General features: G+C 45.0%; 1 protein-coding gene across 1 annotated transcript in view; it reads left to right on the forward strand.

Annotated features, from left to right (window-relative positions):
* The first annotated feature begins 278 nt into the window (after window positions 1-278).
* The window catches only part of TBK1 (TANK binding kinase 1), a 110,116-nt gene continuing 92,969 nt past the window's right edge, over window positions 279-17,425 (forward strand). The window contains exons 1-2 of the mRNA XM_075342458.1: window positions 279-359; window positions 16,276-16,392. Coding sequence (XP_075198573.1) covers window positions 16,306-16,392 — 87 coding nt within the window. The 5' untranslated portion in view covers window positions 279-359; window positions 16,276-16,305. The remainder of the gene's footprint in view (window positions 360-16,275; window positions 16,393-17,425) is intronic.

Raw genomic sequence — 17,425 nt, forward strand, 5'->3', positions numbered from 1 at the left:
AAGCAGAAAAAACCCACTAGCGAAACACGGGGTTTTATGATTTTATGCCAGTTGTAGTCAGTACCATTGTATGGATAACTGCTGACAATGGAAAGGTTAAAGTCTCCTCTGCAGTCAGGCGTCCACTCCCACACCTCTTTCCACAGTGTCTCATCACTTTCCACACGGTGTAAAAACCCTGGAGGGTTAATGAAGCTGAAGCAGGAAACCTTTTCTCAGCGCCTGCATGCCCACAACAAAGATGTCTGCCGCGGACCAGCTGCGCAGCCTGCCGCCCGTCACAGCGTCTGCGAGCACGTGACCTGATGACACGGAAGCTGTGCAGCCGCAGGACGGGTGGCGTGTGGTGAGGGGCGCAGGTAAGCTGAGGAGGTGGGTGGCACAGCTCTCCAGGAGCGGCCCTCTGCTGCCCTCCTGCTCTATGGGCACTCACCAGTGCTGTATACTGGGCACCGGGCTGTTCTTACCACTTCTGGGACATGTCAGGCTTAGTCACATCCGTTATCAGCAGGGTCTTGTATAGGTCTGTTACCCATCTGTGTCATGTCTACTGATGCTTCAGTGTACAGCATGCTCTCCCCATGGGGCACTCCACTGATGGTGGGGCACTCCACTGATGGTGGGGCACTCCACTGATGGTGGGGCACTCCACTGATGGTGGGGCACTCCACTGATGATGGGCCACTGCTAGGGATATTCGGGGTGCCCCTAAGGGTACAGCGCTACTACTGTGCCTGGAGAAGGAGCAGAAAACTTCCAACATTCACAGTGATCCATATTGGTCTGATAATGTGGTAGAGTGGCTATAGGTTTGACAAATGGTGGCCATGGACTGATAACCTCCAGCTAGGGAGCCATTGCTAACAGATTTCACTGCGACTTTGTTTTGCAGTGTGCAACTAACTACACCCTGCGCCACCTATGGTATGTATCCTCTACCGATATGGAGGTGTGAGCCCTAGGCTTGGCGTGTACCCATGGCTGCATTCACTAGTACAGGCTGCTGTCCGGGTGCCAAGCATCAGCATCCCTTATTCCTACACATATTGGGCTCTGAGCAAAGGCTTAGCGTGTACCCATGGCTGCATTCACTGGTACAGTCCGCTGTGTGGGTGCCAAGCATCAGCATCCCTTATTCCTCCATATATTGGGCTCTGAGCCCTAAGCTTAGTGTGTACCCATGGCTGCATTCACCTGGTACAGGCCGCCGTCCGGGTGCCAAGCATCAGCATCCTTTATTCCTACACATATTGGTCTCTGAACCCTAGGCTTGGTGTGTACCCATAGCTGCATTCACCTGGTACAGTCTGCCGTCCGGGTGCCAAGCATCAGCATCCTTTATTCCTACACATATTGGTCTCTGAACCCTAGGCTTGGCGTGTACCCATAGCTGCATTCACCTGGTACAGGCTGCTGTCCGGGTGCCAAGCATCAGCATCCCTTATTCCGTCACATATTGGGCTCTGAGCCCTAGGCTTAGCGTGTACCCATGGCTGCATTCACCTGGTACAGGCTGCTGTCCCGGTGCCAAGCATCAGCATCCCTTATTCCTACACATATTGGGCTCTGAGCATAGGCTTAGCGTGTACCCATAGCTGCATTCACCTGGTACAGGCCGCCGTCCGGGTGCCAAGCATCAGCATCCTTTATTCCTACACATATTGGTCTCTGAGCCCTAGGCTTGGTGTGTACCCATGGCTGCATTCACCTGGTACAGGCTGCCGTCCGGGTGCCAAGCATCAGCATCCTTTATTCCTACACATATTGGTCTCTGAGCCCTAGGCTTGGCGTGTACCCATGGCTGCATTCACCTGGTACAGGCCGCCGTCCTAGTGCCAAGCATCAGCATCCCTTATTCCTACACATATTGGGCTCTGAGCATAGGCTTAGCGTGTACCCATAGCTGCATTCACCTGGTACAGGCCGCCGTCCGGGTGCCAAGCATCAGCATCCTTTATTCCTACAGATATTGGGCTCTGAGCCCTAGGCTTGGCGTGTACCCATGGCTGCATTCACCTGGTACAGGCCGCTGTCCCGGTGCCAAGCATCAGCATCCCTTTATTCCTACAGATATTGGGCTCTGAGCCCTAAGCTTAGCGTGTACCCATAGCTGCATTCACCTGGTACAGGCTTCTGTCCCGGTGCCAAGCATCAGCATCCCTTATTCCTACACATATTGGGCTCTGAGCCCTAGGCTTGGCGTGAGCCCTAGGCTTGGCGTGTACCCATGGCTGCATTCACCTGGTACAGGCAGCTGTCCGGGTGCCAAGCATCAGCATCCCTTATTCCTACACATATTGGGCTCTGAGCCCTAGGCTTGGCGTGTACCCATGGCTGCATTCACCTGGTACAGGCCGCTGTCCGGGTGCCAAGCATCAGCATCCCTTTATTCCTACACATATTGGGCTCTGAGCCCTAAGCTTAGTCTGTACCCATAGCTGCATTCACCTGGTACAGGCTGCTGTCCCGGTGCCAAGCATCAGCATCCCTTATTCCTACAGATATTGGGCTCTGAGCCCTAGGCTTGGCGTGTACCCATAGCTGCATTCACCTGGTACAGGCCGCTGTCCGGGTGCCAAGCATCAGCATCCCTTTATTCCTACACATATTGGGCTCTGAGCCCTAAGCTTAGTCTGTACCCATAGCTGCATTCACCTGGTACAGGCTGCTGTCCCGGTGCCAAGCATCAGCATCCCTTATTCCTACACATATTGGGCTGTGAGTTTTTTTTGTTTTTTTTTCAACCTTTCTATTTACTTGTATGATAAGGAATGGAGAGCTTCATATGGGAAAAAAAACACCTGAAGAATGATCAGGTCACTAATGATAAGTAAACGCTGCAATGCTTGGCTGTGCAGTACTTCTTGACTGAGTGTAATGGAAGTCAATGGGGAACTCAAGCATTTTTCCAGAAGATTTGTCTGAGAAATTCTCAAGTTCCCCATTGACTTCCATAATACTCAGTAAACGAGTACCGCGCGCTTCGCTCCTCACTACAGGTCATTTCCTTTAACCACTTTGTATCATTGAACACCCACAGCTAGTGGGAAACCCCCCCACACAATCAGAAGACTGAGTTTACATTGTTTTTAGATTTATTTTGATCAATTTAGAAAATGCAAAGCGAATGAACAAAAAGAGAAATCTAAAATCAGTATTTGGTGTGACCACACTTTGCCTTCAAAGCAGCATCAATTCTTCGAAGTGTACAGTGTTTGGAGGAACTCAATAGGGAGAGTGTTCTCAACATCATGAAGAACGAAGCACAGATCTGTGGATGTCGCTTGCGGAAATCCTTTTCTCGTCATGTAATTCCAGACATACTGAGGACGAGATCAGGGCTGTATGAGGGCCATATCATCATTTAGGGCTCCTTGCTCTTTTTTCGGCTGAAGATGGTTATTAATGATATTGGCTGTATGTTTGGTGTTATAGCTAGAACTGTTCCTAGGAGGATTGATTCTGTTTGTAAGCCAATGGTCGGTCACCTCAAATATTGTTTGATTTAGACTTTTCTTGTTAATCAGCAAAATTTAAGTGAATGAAGTTATACACTTCCATTTTTACTTTGCAGCATTTTTTCCTGCCTGATACTTTTGCACAGTATAAACATCAATATTTTTTTTTTCTTTCAATAGAAATTAAAGGGAACCTGTCACCTGAATTTTCGCTATGAAACTAAAAGAATCCCCATCTGCAGCTCCTGGGCTGCATTCTATAAAGGTTCCTCTTGCTACTGGCCCCCCTTTCAGACCTAAATAAACACTTTATAAAATCTTACATTTTGCTATGCTAATGAGGTTTGTTGGCCACAGGGGCAGGCTGTATTTCTTCCGTTATTCCCCCTCCTGCCGCTTTCCGCCGTCCCCCTGTGTTGATTTACATAGATGAGGCTGCCGCCCTCATGTTACGCAAGGCTCCTGAAGTCTCGCGCATACCCAGTGGCACTATCGCGGGACGGAGCGCTGTTCAAATCGCGAGCGCCGGTGATGTAATTGCGCAGGCGTGAGATTATGGGCGGCGCTGTGAATGTCATCACCAGCGTCATCCAAGTACCCGCCCAAAGCTCATTAGCATACCAAAAGGTAAGATTTTATAAAGTGTTTATTTTGGACTGAAAGGGGGGCCAGTAGGAAGATGAACCTTTCTAGAATGCAGGGATTCTTTTAGTTTCATAGCGAAAATTCAGGTGACAGGTTCCTTTTAATAAGAAGACTGTCAATTTTTTTTGGAATACTTTTCAAGTAGTGTTGAGCGAGTGGTTGACTATTCGTAGTCGCTATGTTCTTAGCAAGTACTGTCCGCTACTTGCATATTTGTTACGAGTAAAGTTGAGTGGATCGGCTATAATCCGGGTACGACGGATTGGGTTGCCGCCGAGGTCCGGATCCGATCCGGAATCCGCGGCTATGTAAATGAATGGGGAGTCGGATCGAGAGAGAGAGAATATGAATCCGGATCGTGCAAAACAATAATCCGGATCGTGCATCCCGGGTACTGGTCGGACTCGGAACCTTGAACTGTGCGGATCCGGATTTTTCAGATCCGGGTCCGCTCAACACTAGTTACGAGTAGCGGGCGCAATTTAAGTCAATGGGAAATACTCGCTAAGTAGTGAGTAACCCGAAAGCCATACCTTTTGTGCTTACATTGCGCATGCTACTTGTAACGAATTTGCAAGTAGCGGACAGTGCTTACTAACATAGTGAGTACAAATAGTCAACTACTCGCTCAACACTATTTTTAAGGCATCATTGGAGCAGACCTGCTCCAAAAAAAATTGTGTGCATCTATACTGATACATCCACCCATCTAGAGAACAGGCTCTTGTATAGGGCTTAATCAGTTCCCTTCCAAATGAAGCAGCGGTCAAGTATCTGTGCTACTTCATTTATGGTCTATGGAGATATCCAAGTGCAGTCTTCTTTACTGTGTATCTAGAGTAATTGACTAAATATCTCCAGTGGCATGCAAACGTTTGGGCACCCATGATCAAAATTACTGTTGTTGTGAACAGTTAAGCAAGTTGAAGATGAAATGATGTTTGCCTTTTTTTTTCCCCCCCACACACGCCTTTGATCATTGTGGTCAAAGAGTTTTATTTTAATCTACTTGGTCCACAGGACTTGTTTCCAAAATGCCTCAGGCTTGTATAGATGTTCTTTTGCATACTTCTGGCGCAGATTTTTATGGTGAGGATGCAGGAGAGGTTTTCTTTTGATGTTTCTTCCATGAAGGGTGCACTTGTGCAGGTGTCTCTGAACAATGGACCACAACTCCAGAGGCTGTTAAGGCTATGTGCGCACGTTGCATCTTTGTGGTGACCACAAAGATGCACGTTTTTGGCCCCCAAAAAACACACCCGCGGCAAAAACGTTAAATCTGAAGCTCACAGCGAGTGCCATAGAACATGACTGCCCGCTGTAAGTACCATGTAACAACTGAAGTGAGTCGTGTGGTGAGCGGGGACATCACTCAGGGTACCCACAGGCACAGCTGGAGTCCTCCACCCGTGACAGAAAATCACCTGAATGACTGAAGTGAGCCTCGCGAACAGCGCTGACGTCACTTGGGTGATTTGCTGTCACAGGTGAAGAACTCCAGCTGTGACCGAATATCACCTGAGTGACATCACTGCTGATCGCGCGGCTCACTTCAGTCACTCAGGTGATTTGCTGTCATAGGTGGAAGACTCTAGCTGTGGCTGCGGGTAACCTGAGTGAGGCGATCGCGTGGCTCATGTCAGTTGTTGCGTGGAGCTCACAGCGGGCAGTCATGTTTTATGGCGCTCGCTCTAAGCATCAGATGTAGCAGTGGTGGGACCTCGTGTGGATTACATTGGACCTGCAGTGGTATTAATAAAGTGGTGAAAGAGGATGCTTTTTGTCTTTTATTTAAAATAAAGGATTTTTTTCAGTGTTTGTGTTCACATTCACTTGCAGATTAGTGATTGGATCTCTCATAGAAGCCTGCCATCACTAATCTAGGACTTCATGGCTGCTGTGGGATGCCATTAACTCCCTCGTTACCCAGATTGCCGCCGCACCAGGGCAATCGGGAAGAGCTGGGTAAAATGCCGGGTAAGCTGTCTCTCTGTGTGTAAAATCTCGATCCTTCCCAACGGCCCCTGGGGACATTGTCCCACCTACGGGGCTGTCGCATCTAGTGGATGCAGCAATTCCAGGCAGCTGCTGGCTGATATTTTTAGGGTGGGGGGCGACTGATAACCATGGGTATCCCCAACCTGAGAATACCAGCCCCCAGCTGTCAGGCTTTACCTGTGCTGGTATCATAATATGGGGGTTCCTAAGCCAATTTTTTTTATTTTTATTGTACAATATAGACCCACCCACCAGATCTCTGTGATTGGAAGCCTCCGGCACGCTGTCACTCAGGCTGGGGGCTCGTTTGACTGCAACCAATCACAGCTGCTGGTGGGCGGGAGAGACAGTGAATATGTATGTGTGGCACCCTACGGTTAAGTAGCCACAGTAACATCTGGTAAGTGCAGGAAGGGATTTCCACATTGGGAGAATTCACATACAATACTTTCCACCTCAGGACTGTAGGGAGAGCTTTTGACTGACGTCAGGCGTATTGGCTGATGTCAGTTGTGGTCTTCTATAAGAAATACTGAGGGCGGGTCAGACAACAGTCACTTGAGTTGAGTGCGGGACAGGTCTGAGGAAGAAACTTGGTGAACGGTGCTGCATTAGACTGATACCAGAGGAAACCTTAGCAAGTGTGAGAGATCCAGAGTGAGGGTCGGAGGTGAGGCGAGACAGAAAGGGGGCAGAGGGACCAGTTCGGTTCACCCCAGAGGAAGCAACCCGGACACCGGAGTCCGAGTCTGTACGGGTTCAGTCAGGCTCAGCAGAAAAGACCGGAGAGCGAAGGGGACTTCAGTCTCCTGGCGCAGGAACACTTGTACCACCGCCATCAATAAAGCCAGGGACCGCAGCGGAGTTAGTGGTGCTTAGGAGAACGGTTCTCATCACCTGTTATACAGAGATACAGTAGAGGTCAGGGCCAGCTTTTAGATGGCCCAGGACTTAAACATACAGTAATAAGGAGGCCTCGTATCTCAGGATGTGGAAATCCTAACTGCCACTCGACCACCTGGACTTAACCCTGCTAACAACATCAGTAAAGGTACAGAAAGAAAGACCCAGTGTGTGTGTGTGTGTGTGTGTGCGTGTGTGTCAGTTATTGTTATCAAAGGTACTGCTCTCACTATGGACTTCGTTTGCCTGAACATGGGGAGCCACATGTCAGTGGCCTTGTGCAGACTGGTATCAACACTTGTGTGGTAAGCTGTCTCTCTGTGTATAAAATCTCGACCCTTCCCAACAGCCCGGGGACATCGCCCCACCTACGGGGAGCGTTACAAACTAGCTGCTTCATCATCACCCTGGAGGTCTGCAAGCAGCGCCGGTAATATTACCAAGATCCGTAGGTGGCATCACAAGACAGTTTTATTTTATTTATTTTTACTATTTTTTTTTTTTTCTTTATCCCAGATTTCTTTTAAGTACCACCAGGGCCACGGGATAAGGCACAGCCACCTGTGACAATCCCCTGGGATATTAAAGCCCGGGTACCCTATGGCTCTGGGTCAGGCATATGAGCCTAATGAGAGGCAGTGTGAGAGCTGCCCCAGTGATCGGTGAGTATGAAGCGCTTGCTCCTACCCCTTTGCGCTGGACTCTGGTCCCCGGCATCTGGCCAGATACCAGGGATCAATCCCCCGCCAACCCCGAGTCAGCAGGGGATTGATCTGCCTGTCCACCGAAACACAGGGACAAAACGCAAAAAGAATTGACGTGCTACATCTTTGTGGTCACCACAAAGATGCAGCAAAAAAATGCCAGCGCACAGCAAAAATTAAATCTTACAGACTTTGCTGGTGAAGGAAATGCATGTAGTTTTGGGACCAAAACAGTGACTGAAAAAACGCTGAAAAAAAACTCAGCGTGCCCACAATGCCTAAATCTTCCTGAAGGTCTTTCACAGTCCAGTAGGGGTCCTGATTTGCCTCTCTAGCAATCCTGGAATTTTAGAAAAGCTGATTTCAACAAGTTAAGGGAAAAGCTTAATTGTGTAGATTGGGACAATGTCATGGTACCTGGAGATACCGAATATAAATGGGGTAAGTTTAAGAATATTCTGCTAGACTCCTGTAAAAAACTTATATCCTCCTGGTAATGTCCAGGAATAAACAGAAACCGCTATGGATAAATAAGACAGTGCAAAGTATAATAAAACAAAGGGCGTTTAAAATCTTTAACGCTGAGACTACAGATGTAGTATTTCAGGAGTATAAAGATATCAATAGGAAATGTAAAAAAGAAATCAAGCAAGCAAAATTAGCTACTGAAACAAAAAATTGACAAGGACATTAAAATAAATCCCAACATTTTTTATAAGTATGTTAATGCCAAAAGGAAAACAAAGGATAGTATCAGTCCCTTAACATATGTTAGTTATAGAGGACAAACAAAAGACTGAGATATTAAACAGGCACTTCTCGTCAGTGTTCACCAAGGAACTGACTGTACCAGGGGTCATTCAACAAGTGAAAAATCAAAAGTTCACCACCTAATTTAATTAATGTAACACAAGAAGTACGCCTGCGTCTGAGTAAATTAAACATTGAAAAAAGTCCCGCAGGCCAGATGGCGTTCATCCACGAATATTGAGGGAATTGTGCGCCATAATCGACAGACCGCTGTTTCTCATCTTTTTAGACTCGCTTGTAACAGGGTTGGTGCTTCAGGATTGGAGGATTGCTGATGTGGTACCGATATTTAAGAAAGGTATGAAGGTGGATCCAGGCAACTGCCGTCCAGTAAGCCTGACATCAGTAGTATGCAAAGTTTCTGAGGGCATTTTAAGGGATGAAATGCAAAAATATATTGCAGAAAATAATATAACTGACAGACAGCATGGATTCATTAAAGATAAGTCGAGTCTAACCAACCTGTTGGGGATCTATGAGGAGGGGGTAAGCGCAAACTGGATATTAGTAATGCAGCTGCTGTGATTTATTTGGACTTTGCAAAGGCATTTGATCCTGTACCACATAATAGCCTTATACTAAAGCTCCAGAAGCAAGGACTAGGGGAAACTATATGCAACTGAGTAAGGAATTGGCTAAAAGATAGGAAAGCAAGAGTCGTCATAAATGGTACATTCTCTAAATGGGCTATAGTCAGCAGTGGGGTGCCGCATGGATCTGTGCTAGGACTGATCCTTTTTAATCTCTTTATTAATGACCTTGTGGATGGGATTGATAGTAAAGTGTCAGTCTTTGCTGATGAAACCAAACTATGTAGGATATTAAAAACTGACCTTGATAGTACAATATTACAAAAAGATCTGGATAAGATGTCAGAATGGGCAGATACTTGGCAAATGAGATTTAATGTAGATAAATGTAAAGTATTGCACCTAGGACGGAGTAATCCTATAGATGCGTATACATTAATATTTCATGGGAGAAGGCAGATATACGAGAAGAGGTGGCAATGGGACAGTCCCCATAGACGTGAGATCTCTGAGTTTTGTTGCAGTCCTATGTGCATGGTGAAATCTAGGGTTACAACATGCGGGGAAGCTGGAGCTGCACTGGACTGTGCCCATCTGCAGTGACCAATGGCAGTATGCTCTTGTTTTCAGAATTCAGCTGCACCATGAGGTCTAGCTCTTCTAATTTGTCTGATAAGCGCATGTTCTAGATGTTGATCATTATATCTTTGTGTAAATAAAAATGAAACTTGCACATGCAATGTGAAAGTAAAACACCACTCCTTTTCTTCTCCAGGCATGCTGTGCTATCATTAAGCAAAGAACACTCCTCCATTCTCTTAGAATACTAGAAGAATAAGCGTGTATCGATCTCATATAACCTGTCCATAGATGAACTTTATACTCTTTTTCAATTTATGTCTGGAGCCTGCATGACTTCCTGATGTCTGTTTTATGTTTTGTGTGTTTTTGACTGCATATCTTTGGAACACTAGTTTACGTTACAATAGCTGCGTTAAGAATTAAAGGGAACCTGTCACCTAGAATATGCGTTCTGAGCTATCAGCAGATGCATGTGTGCCCTAATTATACCTCCCTACCCATCCCTGTGTTATAAATTTGTATAATATGAAAGTAATAAAAAAACAACGTTTTATTACCTTCATATTTCCTATGTAAATAGCGGGGAATATGGTCACAGGGGCGGCGCCTTGCCCTGCATACTTTCCGTGGTATCACGCCCCTGTGGATGTGATACCAGGGAGTCACAGGAGCAACGTCACCGTCGCTCACTCTATCCTGCGCGCGTTTACACTTACTATTGCGGCAGGCTTCTCTTCCGGGTTCTTGTCAGTTTCAGACGCGCACTGCGCATGCGCAGTGCGCGTCTGAAGCCGACGCGTGAACACCCGGAAACAAAGCCTGCCCAATGCACGTAGGATAGAATGAGCGACTGTGATGTTGTTCATGTGACTCCATGGTATCACGCCCACAGGGGCGTGATACCACGGAAAGTATGCAGGGCAAGGTGACGCCCCTGTGACCATATTTCCTGCTAATTACACAGGAAATATGAAGGTAATAAAAAATGTATTACTTTCATATTATACAATTTTATAACAGGGATGGGTAGGGAGGTGTAATTAGGGCACACATGTGTCTGCTGATAGGTCAGAACACATATTCTAGGTGACAGGTTCCCTTTAAATAAAATAGAAGAATTGCTGGCACTTCTTAAACTGAAGGTCTGAACTGGTGCAAACTGAACAATAACATACGTTATCCAAATTAACAGTTGCACTCAAAGGGGACTAAAAAAAAATAATTGAAGGATGTAAATAGTAAATATTGAAATGAGAATAATGCATTACTGTCCAGAAAACGTGAACATTTTTTTTTTTTTTTTTTTTTAGAAAAAATGAGTTATTTTGCTAATAAAATTCTCCAAATTTACTTGAGCTCAGTTACCACGCCAAAGTATAATTCTCAACTGGGTCCTAATCTAAATTTATGCCCCTTTTCATGTCAATCCTGACATCTTATATGGACTAGAAAAGAACCTGTAAAAGGACACTGGGAGGAGTGCGCAGACAAAAGGACATGACTCCATAATACAAAATATAAGATTTGCTGGAGGCATGTCCTTTGTCTGCGCACTCCTCCCAGTGACCTCAGATGTTATAATTTTTCGTTACTATAGTTTGTTTTTGTGATCTAGTTACATGAGATACATTTTATAGCAGGTATCCTTCCAAGAGGGTACGGAAATCATTCAGACCCCTTTATATTTGTCACTCTTTCATTGCAGCCATTTGGTAAATTCAAAAAAAGTTTTTGTTTTCTCATTAATGTACACTCTGCACCCCACCTTGACAGAAAAAAAACAGAAATGTAGAAAATTTTGCTAATTTATTAAACAAGAAAAACAAATATCACATGGTCATTCAGACCATTTGCTCAGTATTGAGTAGAAGCACCCTTTTGAGTTAGTACAGCCATGAGTCGTCTTGGGAATGATGCAACAAGTTTTTCACCCCTGGATTTGGGGATCCTCTGCCATTCTTCCTTGCAGATCCTCTCCAGTTCCGTCAGGTTGGATGGTGAACGTTGGTGGACAGCCATTTTCAGGTCTCTCCAGAGATTCTCAATTGGGTTTAGTTCAGGGCTCTGGCTGGGCCGGTCAAGAATGGTCACAGTGTTGTTCTGAAGCCACTCATTTTGTTATTTTAGCTGCGTGCTTAGGATCATTGTTTTGTTGGAAGGTGAACCTTCGGCCAAATCTGAGGTCCAGAGCACTCTGTAAGGCTGCTTTCACACACCCGGTTTTTGCAGTGCGGCCAATACGGCGCTTTGCAGAAAAAACGGAACCGTTTTTTTTTGTTTTGCCGACGGTTGTTTTTTCCCGCATAGACTTGCATTAGCGCCGTATTGTGCTGCATGGCCTGCGTTGCGTCCGTTTTTTGCCGGATGCGGCATATTGAGTGCATGCGGCGGCCGGATGGAACGTTGCCTGGCACATTTTTTTGTGCGGCAAAAAAACGCATCGCGCCGGATCCGGCGTGATTTACAATGCAAGCCTATGAATGCCGGATGTGGCGTCCTGCGGCAAAAACCGCATCTGGCCGCCGGATGTGGTTTTTGTGCACTGCGCATGCTCAGTATCAAGCCGCATCCGTCAAAAAATGGACGGGCTGCATGGAAAAACTTACGCAACAGATCCGTTTTTTTCGGCGCATCCGTTGCATAGGTTTTTGAGCCGGATTGAGCCGCACTGCAAAAAAGGATGTGTGAAAGCAGCCTAAGAGGTTTTCTTCCAGGATATCTCTGTACTTGGCCGTATTCATCTTTCCTTCAATTGCAACCAGTCGTCCTGTCCCTGCAGCTGAAAAACACCCCGATAGCATGATACTGCCATCACCATGCTTCACTGTTGGGATTGTATTGGGCAGGTGAAGAGCAGTACTTGGTATTCTCCACACATACGACTTGGAATACCAAAAAGTTTTATCTTCATTTCATCAGACCAGAGAATCTTATTTCTCATAGTCTGGGAGTTCTTCATGTGTGGTTTTGGTTTTTTTTTGCAAACTCTATGCAGGCTTTCATATGTCTTGCACTGAGGAGAGGCTATCGTCGGGCCACTCTGCCATAAAAACCCGACTGGTGGAGGGCTGCAGTGATAGTTGATTTTCTGGAACTTTCTCCCATGTCCTTACTGCATCTCTGGCGCTCAGCAACAGTGATCTTTGGGTTCTTCTTTACCTCTCTCACCAAGGCTCTTTTCTCATGATTGCTCACTTTGGCTGGACGGCCAGGTCTAGGAAGAGTTCTGGTTGTCTCAAACTTCTTCCATTTAAGGATTATGGAGGCCACTGTTCGCTTAGGAACCTTGAGTACTGTAGAAATTCTTTTGTAACCTTGGCCAGATCTGTGATTTGACACAATTCTGTCTCTGAGCTCCTTGGGCAGTTCCTTTGACCTCATGATTCTCATTTGGTCTGACATGCATTGTGAGCTGTGAGGTTTTATATATCTATACAAATGTCTTTCAAAATCAAGTCCTATCAGTTTAATTAAACACATCTGGACTCCAATGAAGGAGTAGAACAGTCTCAAGGAGGATCACAAGGAAATGGACAACATTTGACTTAAGGCCCATTTCAGATTTCCGTGTTTCAGGTATGTGTGACATCCGTTTTTAACACGGATGCCATATGTACCCATGTTCTCTGGAGTTATTCACATAGCTGTGTTTTCACACAGACCGTGTGACCCCTCGTGGCCCCCCACGTACACATAGACATGTCCGTTTTTTTTCTGGCAGCACCGGTGTCACACGGATCACACACTGATGTGATCCGTGAGACATCAGTATGACACGTACAGGCGAAAACAGGAGTCTTTTGAAATAAAAATAATTTCTATATTCACCTGTATCCAGCGCTGTTTACTTCGGCTCTGCTGTCTCCTGCTACTGACCCCCACTCATTATATTAATTGATTATTCACTGCACTGAGGACCTGGAAGCCAGAGCATCGCGGGGACAGCACTGCCGGTGACAGGTTCCCTTTAAAGTGAACCTGTCAGGTCCAATATGCACCCAGAACCACGAGCAGTTATTGGTGCATATTCCTAATCCCTGCCTAACTGTCCCAGCATATAGTAGCGTACATAAAGAGATCTAAAAAAAAAAAAATAGTATTTCTAAACATCCTTTGATATGTTAATGAGCGCAGTGACTAGTGGCAGGGATGTTATTTGCCTCGACTAGTCCTCCCTATTATGTTGGAACGCTCACAGGGGTGCGCTAACATGCTGTCCAATGGCCAGCGTCATCGGTCGTGACACGTCTACCTGTGTCCCTTGTCACTGCCTCAGACACCGGGTTTAGGGTCAGTATGCATCATCAGAAGTTCAGGCACTTCCAGTCATGCACACTATGAAGCCGGGTGTGCGCGTCACCATTTCAGAGAGGTGTAATGTGCATAACCGAAAGTGCCGGAGCGCTCCCTCTCTCATCATTTGCTGTGTCTGCAGTGCTCTGACAACTCAGCACAGGGGTGCGCAATGACGTCACTACTGCTTACAGCTGTGCAGTGCACAGGACACAGCTGGGGAACAAGGAGCAGCGAGGGAACCGAAGAGAGGTAAGTATTTATATATTTAAACAGTGAGTAGACAGTCGGGCTACATAATGCTATATGGGGACTGCATAATAATATATCGAAGAATTTAGGGAGTCTTTTATAATATATGGGGTGCATTATACGATATGAAGGACTCTGGATGGTTCATTTTAATATATGTGACTATGGGGAATGCATTATAATAATATATGAAGGACTACAGGGTGTATTATACTATATTGAGTACTTCTAGACATTAGAAATTGTGCTATGCCATTATTTCTATGTACTCTCCTGGGAGCATAAGAGTAACGTCGGGGACCTTAGATGAGAACCCTCACTCCACCGGTTGTTGGGGTGGTAACAAGCACAGTGTGTCTAGCCTTACTGTGTCAGTGGTCACAGAGTTAAAACCCATGTACTCAGGTAAAGACTTTATAGAAATATGTGTAAAAATATTTCCTCTTTGTAAATGCTTAATTTGAACTTTAGAAAACCATACTATGCGGTGACACTGAATTGCAAAAATATCATGTTCACAAGCACTGTTTGAAAAATTCCTAGCCAAACTACAGGTGCATCTCAATAAATTAAAATATCATCAAACAGTTATTTTATTCTATGCAAAAAGGGAAATGCATAAATTTTATATAGTAATTAGAAACAGTGATCTATTTTAAGTGTTTATTACTGTTAATGTTGATGATTATGGCTTACAGCCAATGAAAACCCAAAAGTCATCATCAGAAAATTAGAATAATTACCACAAAAAACCTGCAAAGGCTTTCTAAGCTATTAAAATGGTCCCTTAGTCTGGTTCAGTAGGCTACACAATCAAAAACTGCTGACTTGACAGATGTCCAGAAGGCAGTCATTGACACACTCCTCAAGGAGGGTAAGCCTCAAAAGGTCATTGCATAATTGGAAAGTTGAGTTGAAGGAAAAAGTGTGGAAGAAAAAGGTACACAAGCAACCTGAATAACCGCAGCCTTGATAGGATTAATAAAAGGCCATTCAAAAATGAGGAGTAGATTCACAAGGAGTGGACTACTGCTGTAGTCAGTGCTTCAAGAGCCACCACACTCAGAAATTTCCAGGACATGGGCTACAAGTGTCGCATTCCTTGTGTCAAGCCACTCATGACAAATATCCAACTCCAGAAGGTCTTAACTCTGCCAAGGGGACAAATAACTAGACTGTTGCTCAGTGGTCCAAGGTGGTGTTTTCAGATGAAAGTAAATTTCATTTGGAAATCAAGGTCCCAGAGTCTGGAGGAAGAGTGGAGAGGCCACAATCCAAACTGCCTGAGGTCTAGTGTGAAGTTTCCACAATCAGTGATGGTTTGGGGAGCCATGTCATATGTTGGTGTAGGTCCACTGTGTTTTATCAAGACCAAAGTCAGCGCAGCCGTCTACCAGGAAATTTTAGAGCACTTCATGCTTCCCTCTGTTGACAAATGTTTTAGAGATGGAAATTTCCTATTCCAGCAGGACTTGGCACCTGTCCACACTGCCAAAAGTACCAATACCTGGTTTAATAACCACAATATCACTGTGTTTGATTGGCCAGCAAACTTTCACCTGACCTAAACCCCATAGAGAATCTGTGGAGTATTGTCAAGAGGAAGATGAGACACCAGACCCAACAATGCAGATGAGCTGAAGGCTACTATCAAAACAACCTGGGCTTCTATAACACCTCAGTAGTGCAACAGGCTGATCACCTCCATGCCACGCCGCATTGATGCAGTAATTCATGCAAAATGAGCCCCGACCAAGTACTGAGAGCATTTACTGTACAGACTTTTCAGTAGGCGCCAACATTTGAGTATAAATCATTTTTCTTAGTCGGTCTTATATAATAATCTAATTTTCTGAAATAATGACTCTTGGGTTTTCATTGGCTGTAAGCCATAATCATCATCATCATCATTAACAGAAATACTTGAAATAGATCACTGTGTGTGTAATGACTCTATATAATGTTTCCCTTTTTGTATTGAATTACTGAAATAAAATAACTTTTTTGATGATCTTTTAATTTGAGTTGCATCGGTATGTAGCTCTAGACTTCCCTAATAAAGGTCCAGCTATAACTTATGTCTTTGCTTTTATTTTCCAGAAAAAATAAGGAGCCTTCTGTCCAGGCAAGATGCAGAGCACTGCAAATTATCTATGGCTACTCTCTGATATACTAGGACAAGGAGCCACTGCGAATGTGTTTCGTGGTCGTAATAAGGTAGAAAGTTTAATGTTTTGTTTAAAATTGTTAATGATGATAAGGCACCCTCCACTTTTTTTCTGCGTCTAAAAGTATTCCATTTGCAATATTTTAGACATATAATTTGTTTTACCCCATCTCCTTGGCAGACATAAATTTTGAATCTGTCATTACGGCCCGCCGTCTTATGTGAGTTCTATTCTCCTTGTTCACCACATGCTCTCCTCTGTAGACAAGCGTTATTTGTCTGTGGCAGAGAAAGCGCACATAGGGTCTTACCAGGTATGAGATTTCACAAATAAGGTGCCAAAGGCACGCTCGCCTGCTGAAGTTGTGTCAGGCACAACTCCTATATGCACATATATCAAGTGGTGGTAAGCAGCAGCCCCGAAGAAAGGGTTAAAACAATGTAAATAAAAATAAGAGATCTGGGTTTAATGCTGCGCTAGAAACCACATGAATCCAAAGGTGTGTGATGAAATCCTTTTTCTTTATTGATATTGTTCTTTTGTCCTGATGAAGAAGACGGATACGTCTTTGAAACGCGTTGACCTGCAGAAATAAAGAAAAAAGGATTTCATCACACACCTTTTGGATTCATTTGGTTTCTAGCGCAGCATTAAATCCGGATCTCTTTTATTTTTTATTTACACTATAGACAAGCGGACAGGCCTTGATTTGCGGTGACCTATCAAATTCTCTCGGGCAGCTCTTGGGTCTCTACCCTGCAGTGGGGACAGGTAACTGAGACAACAAGCAGTAACTACCACTTTTTTTTTGCATGTCCAAAAAAGAATAGCACTATCAGGACAGAGGCCAAGATGACTATGAATGGCTTTGTCAGGGTTTTCATTTGAGTCCTGTTTTTCAGGGTTATGATGGAAACTAGAATGCTCTTCTAGGCGGAGAGTTCTCTATGTGTCAGGGCTTAGCCCTTCATTAACCTCTACCCGGCATTTGACGTACTGAGTACATCATGAAAGTCAGTGCCATTCTGACAAAGGACGTACCCAGTACGTCATGGCAATAGCGAGGCTTCCCACTCTTTTCC

The sequence above is a fragment of the Anomaloglossus baeobatrachus genome, chromosome 4 (genome assembly GCF_048569485.1).
Source record: "Anomaloglossus baeobatrachus isolate aAnoBae1 chromosome 4, aAnoBae1.hap1, whole genome shotgun sequence".
NCBI classification, from domain to species: Eukaryota; Metazoa; Chordata; class Amphibia; order Anura; family Aromobatidae; genus Anomaloglossus; species Anomaloglossus baeobatrachus.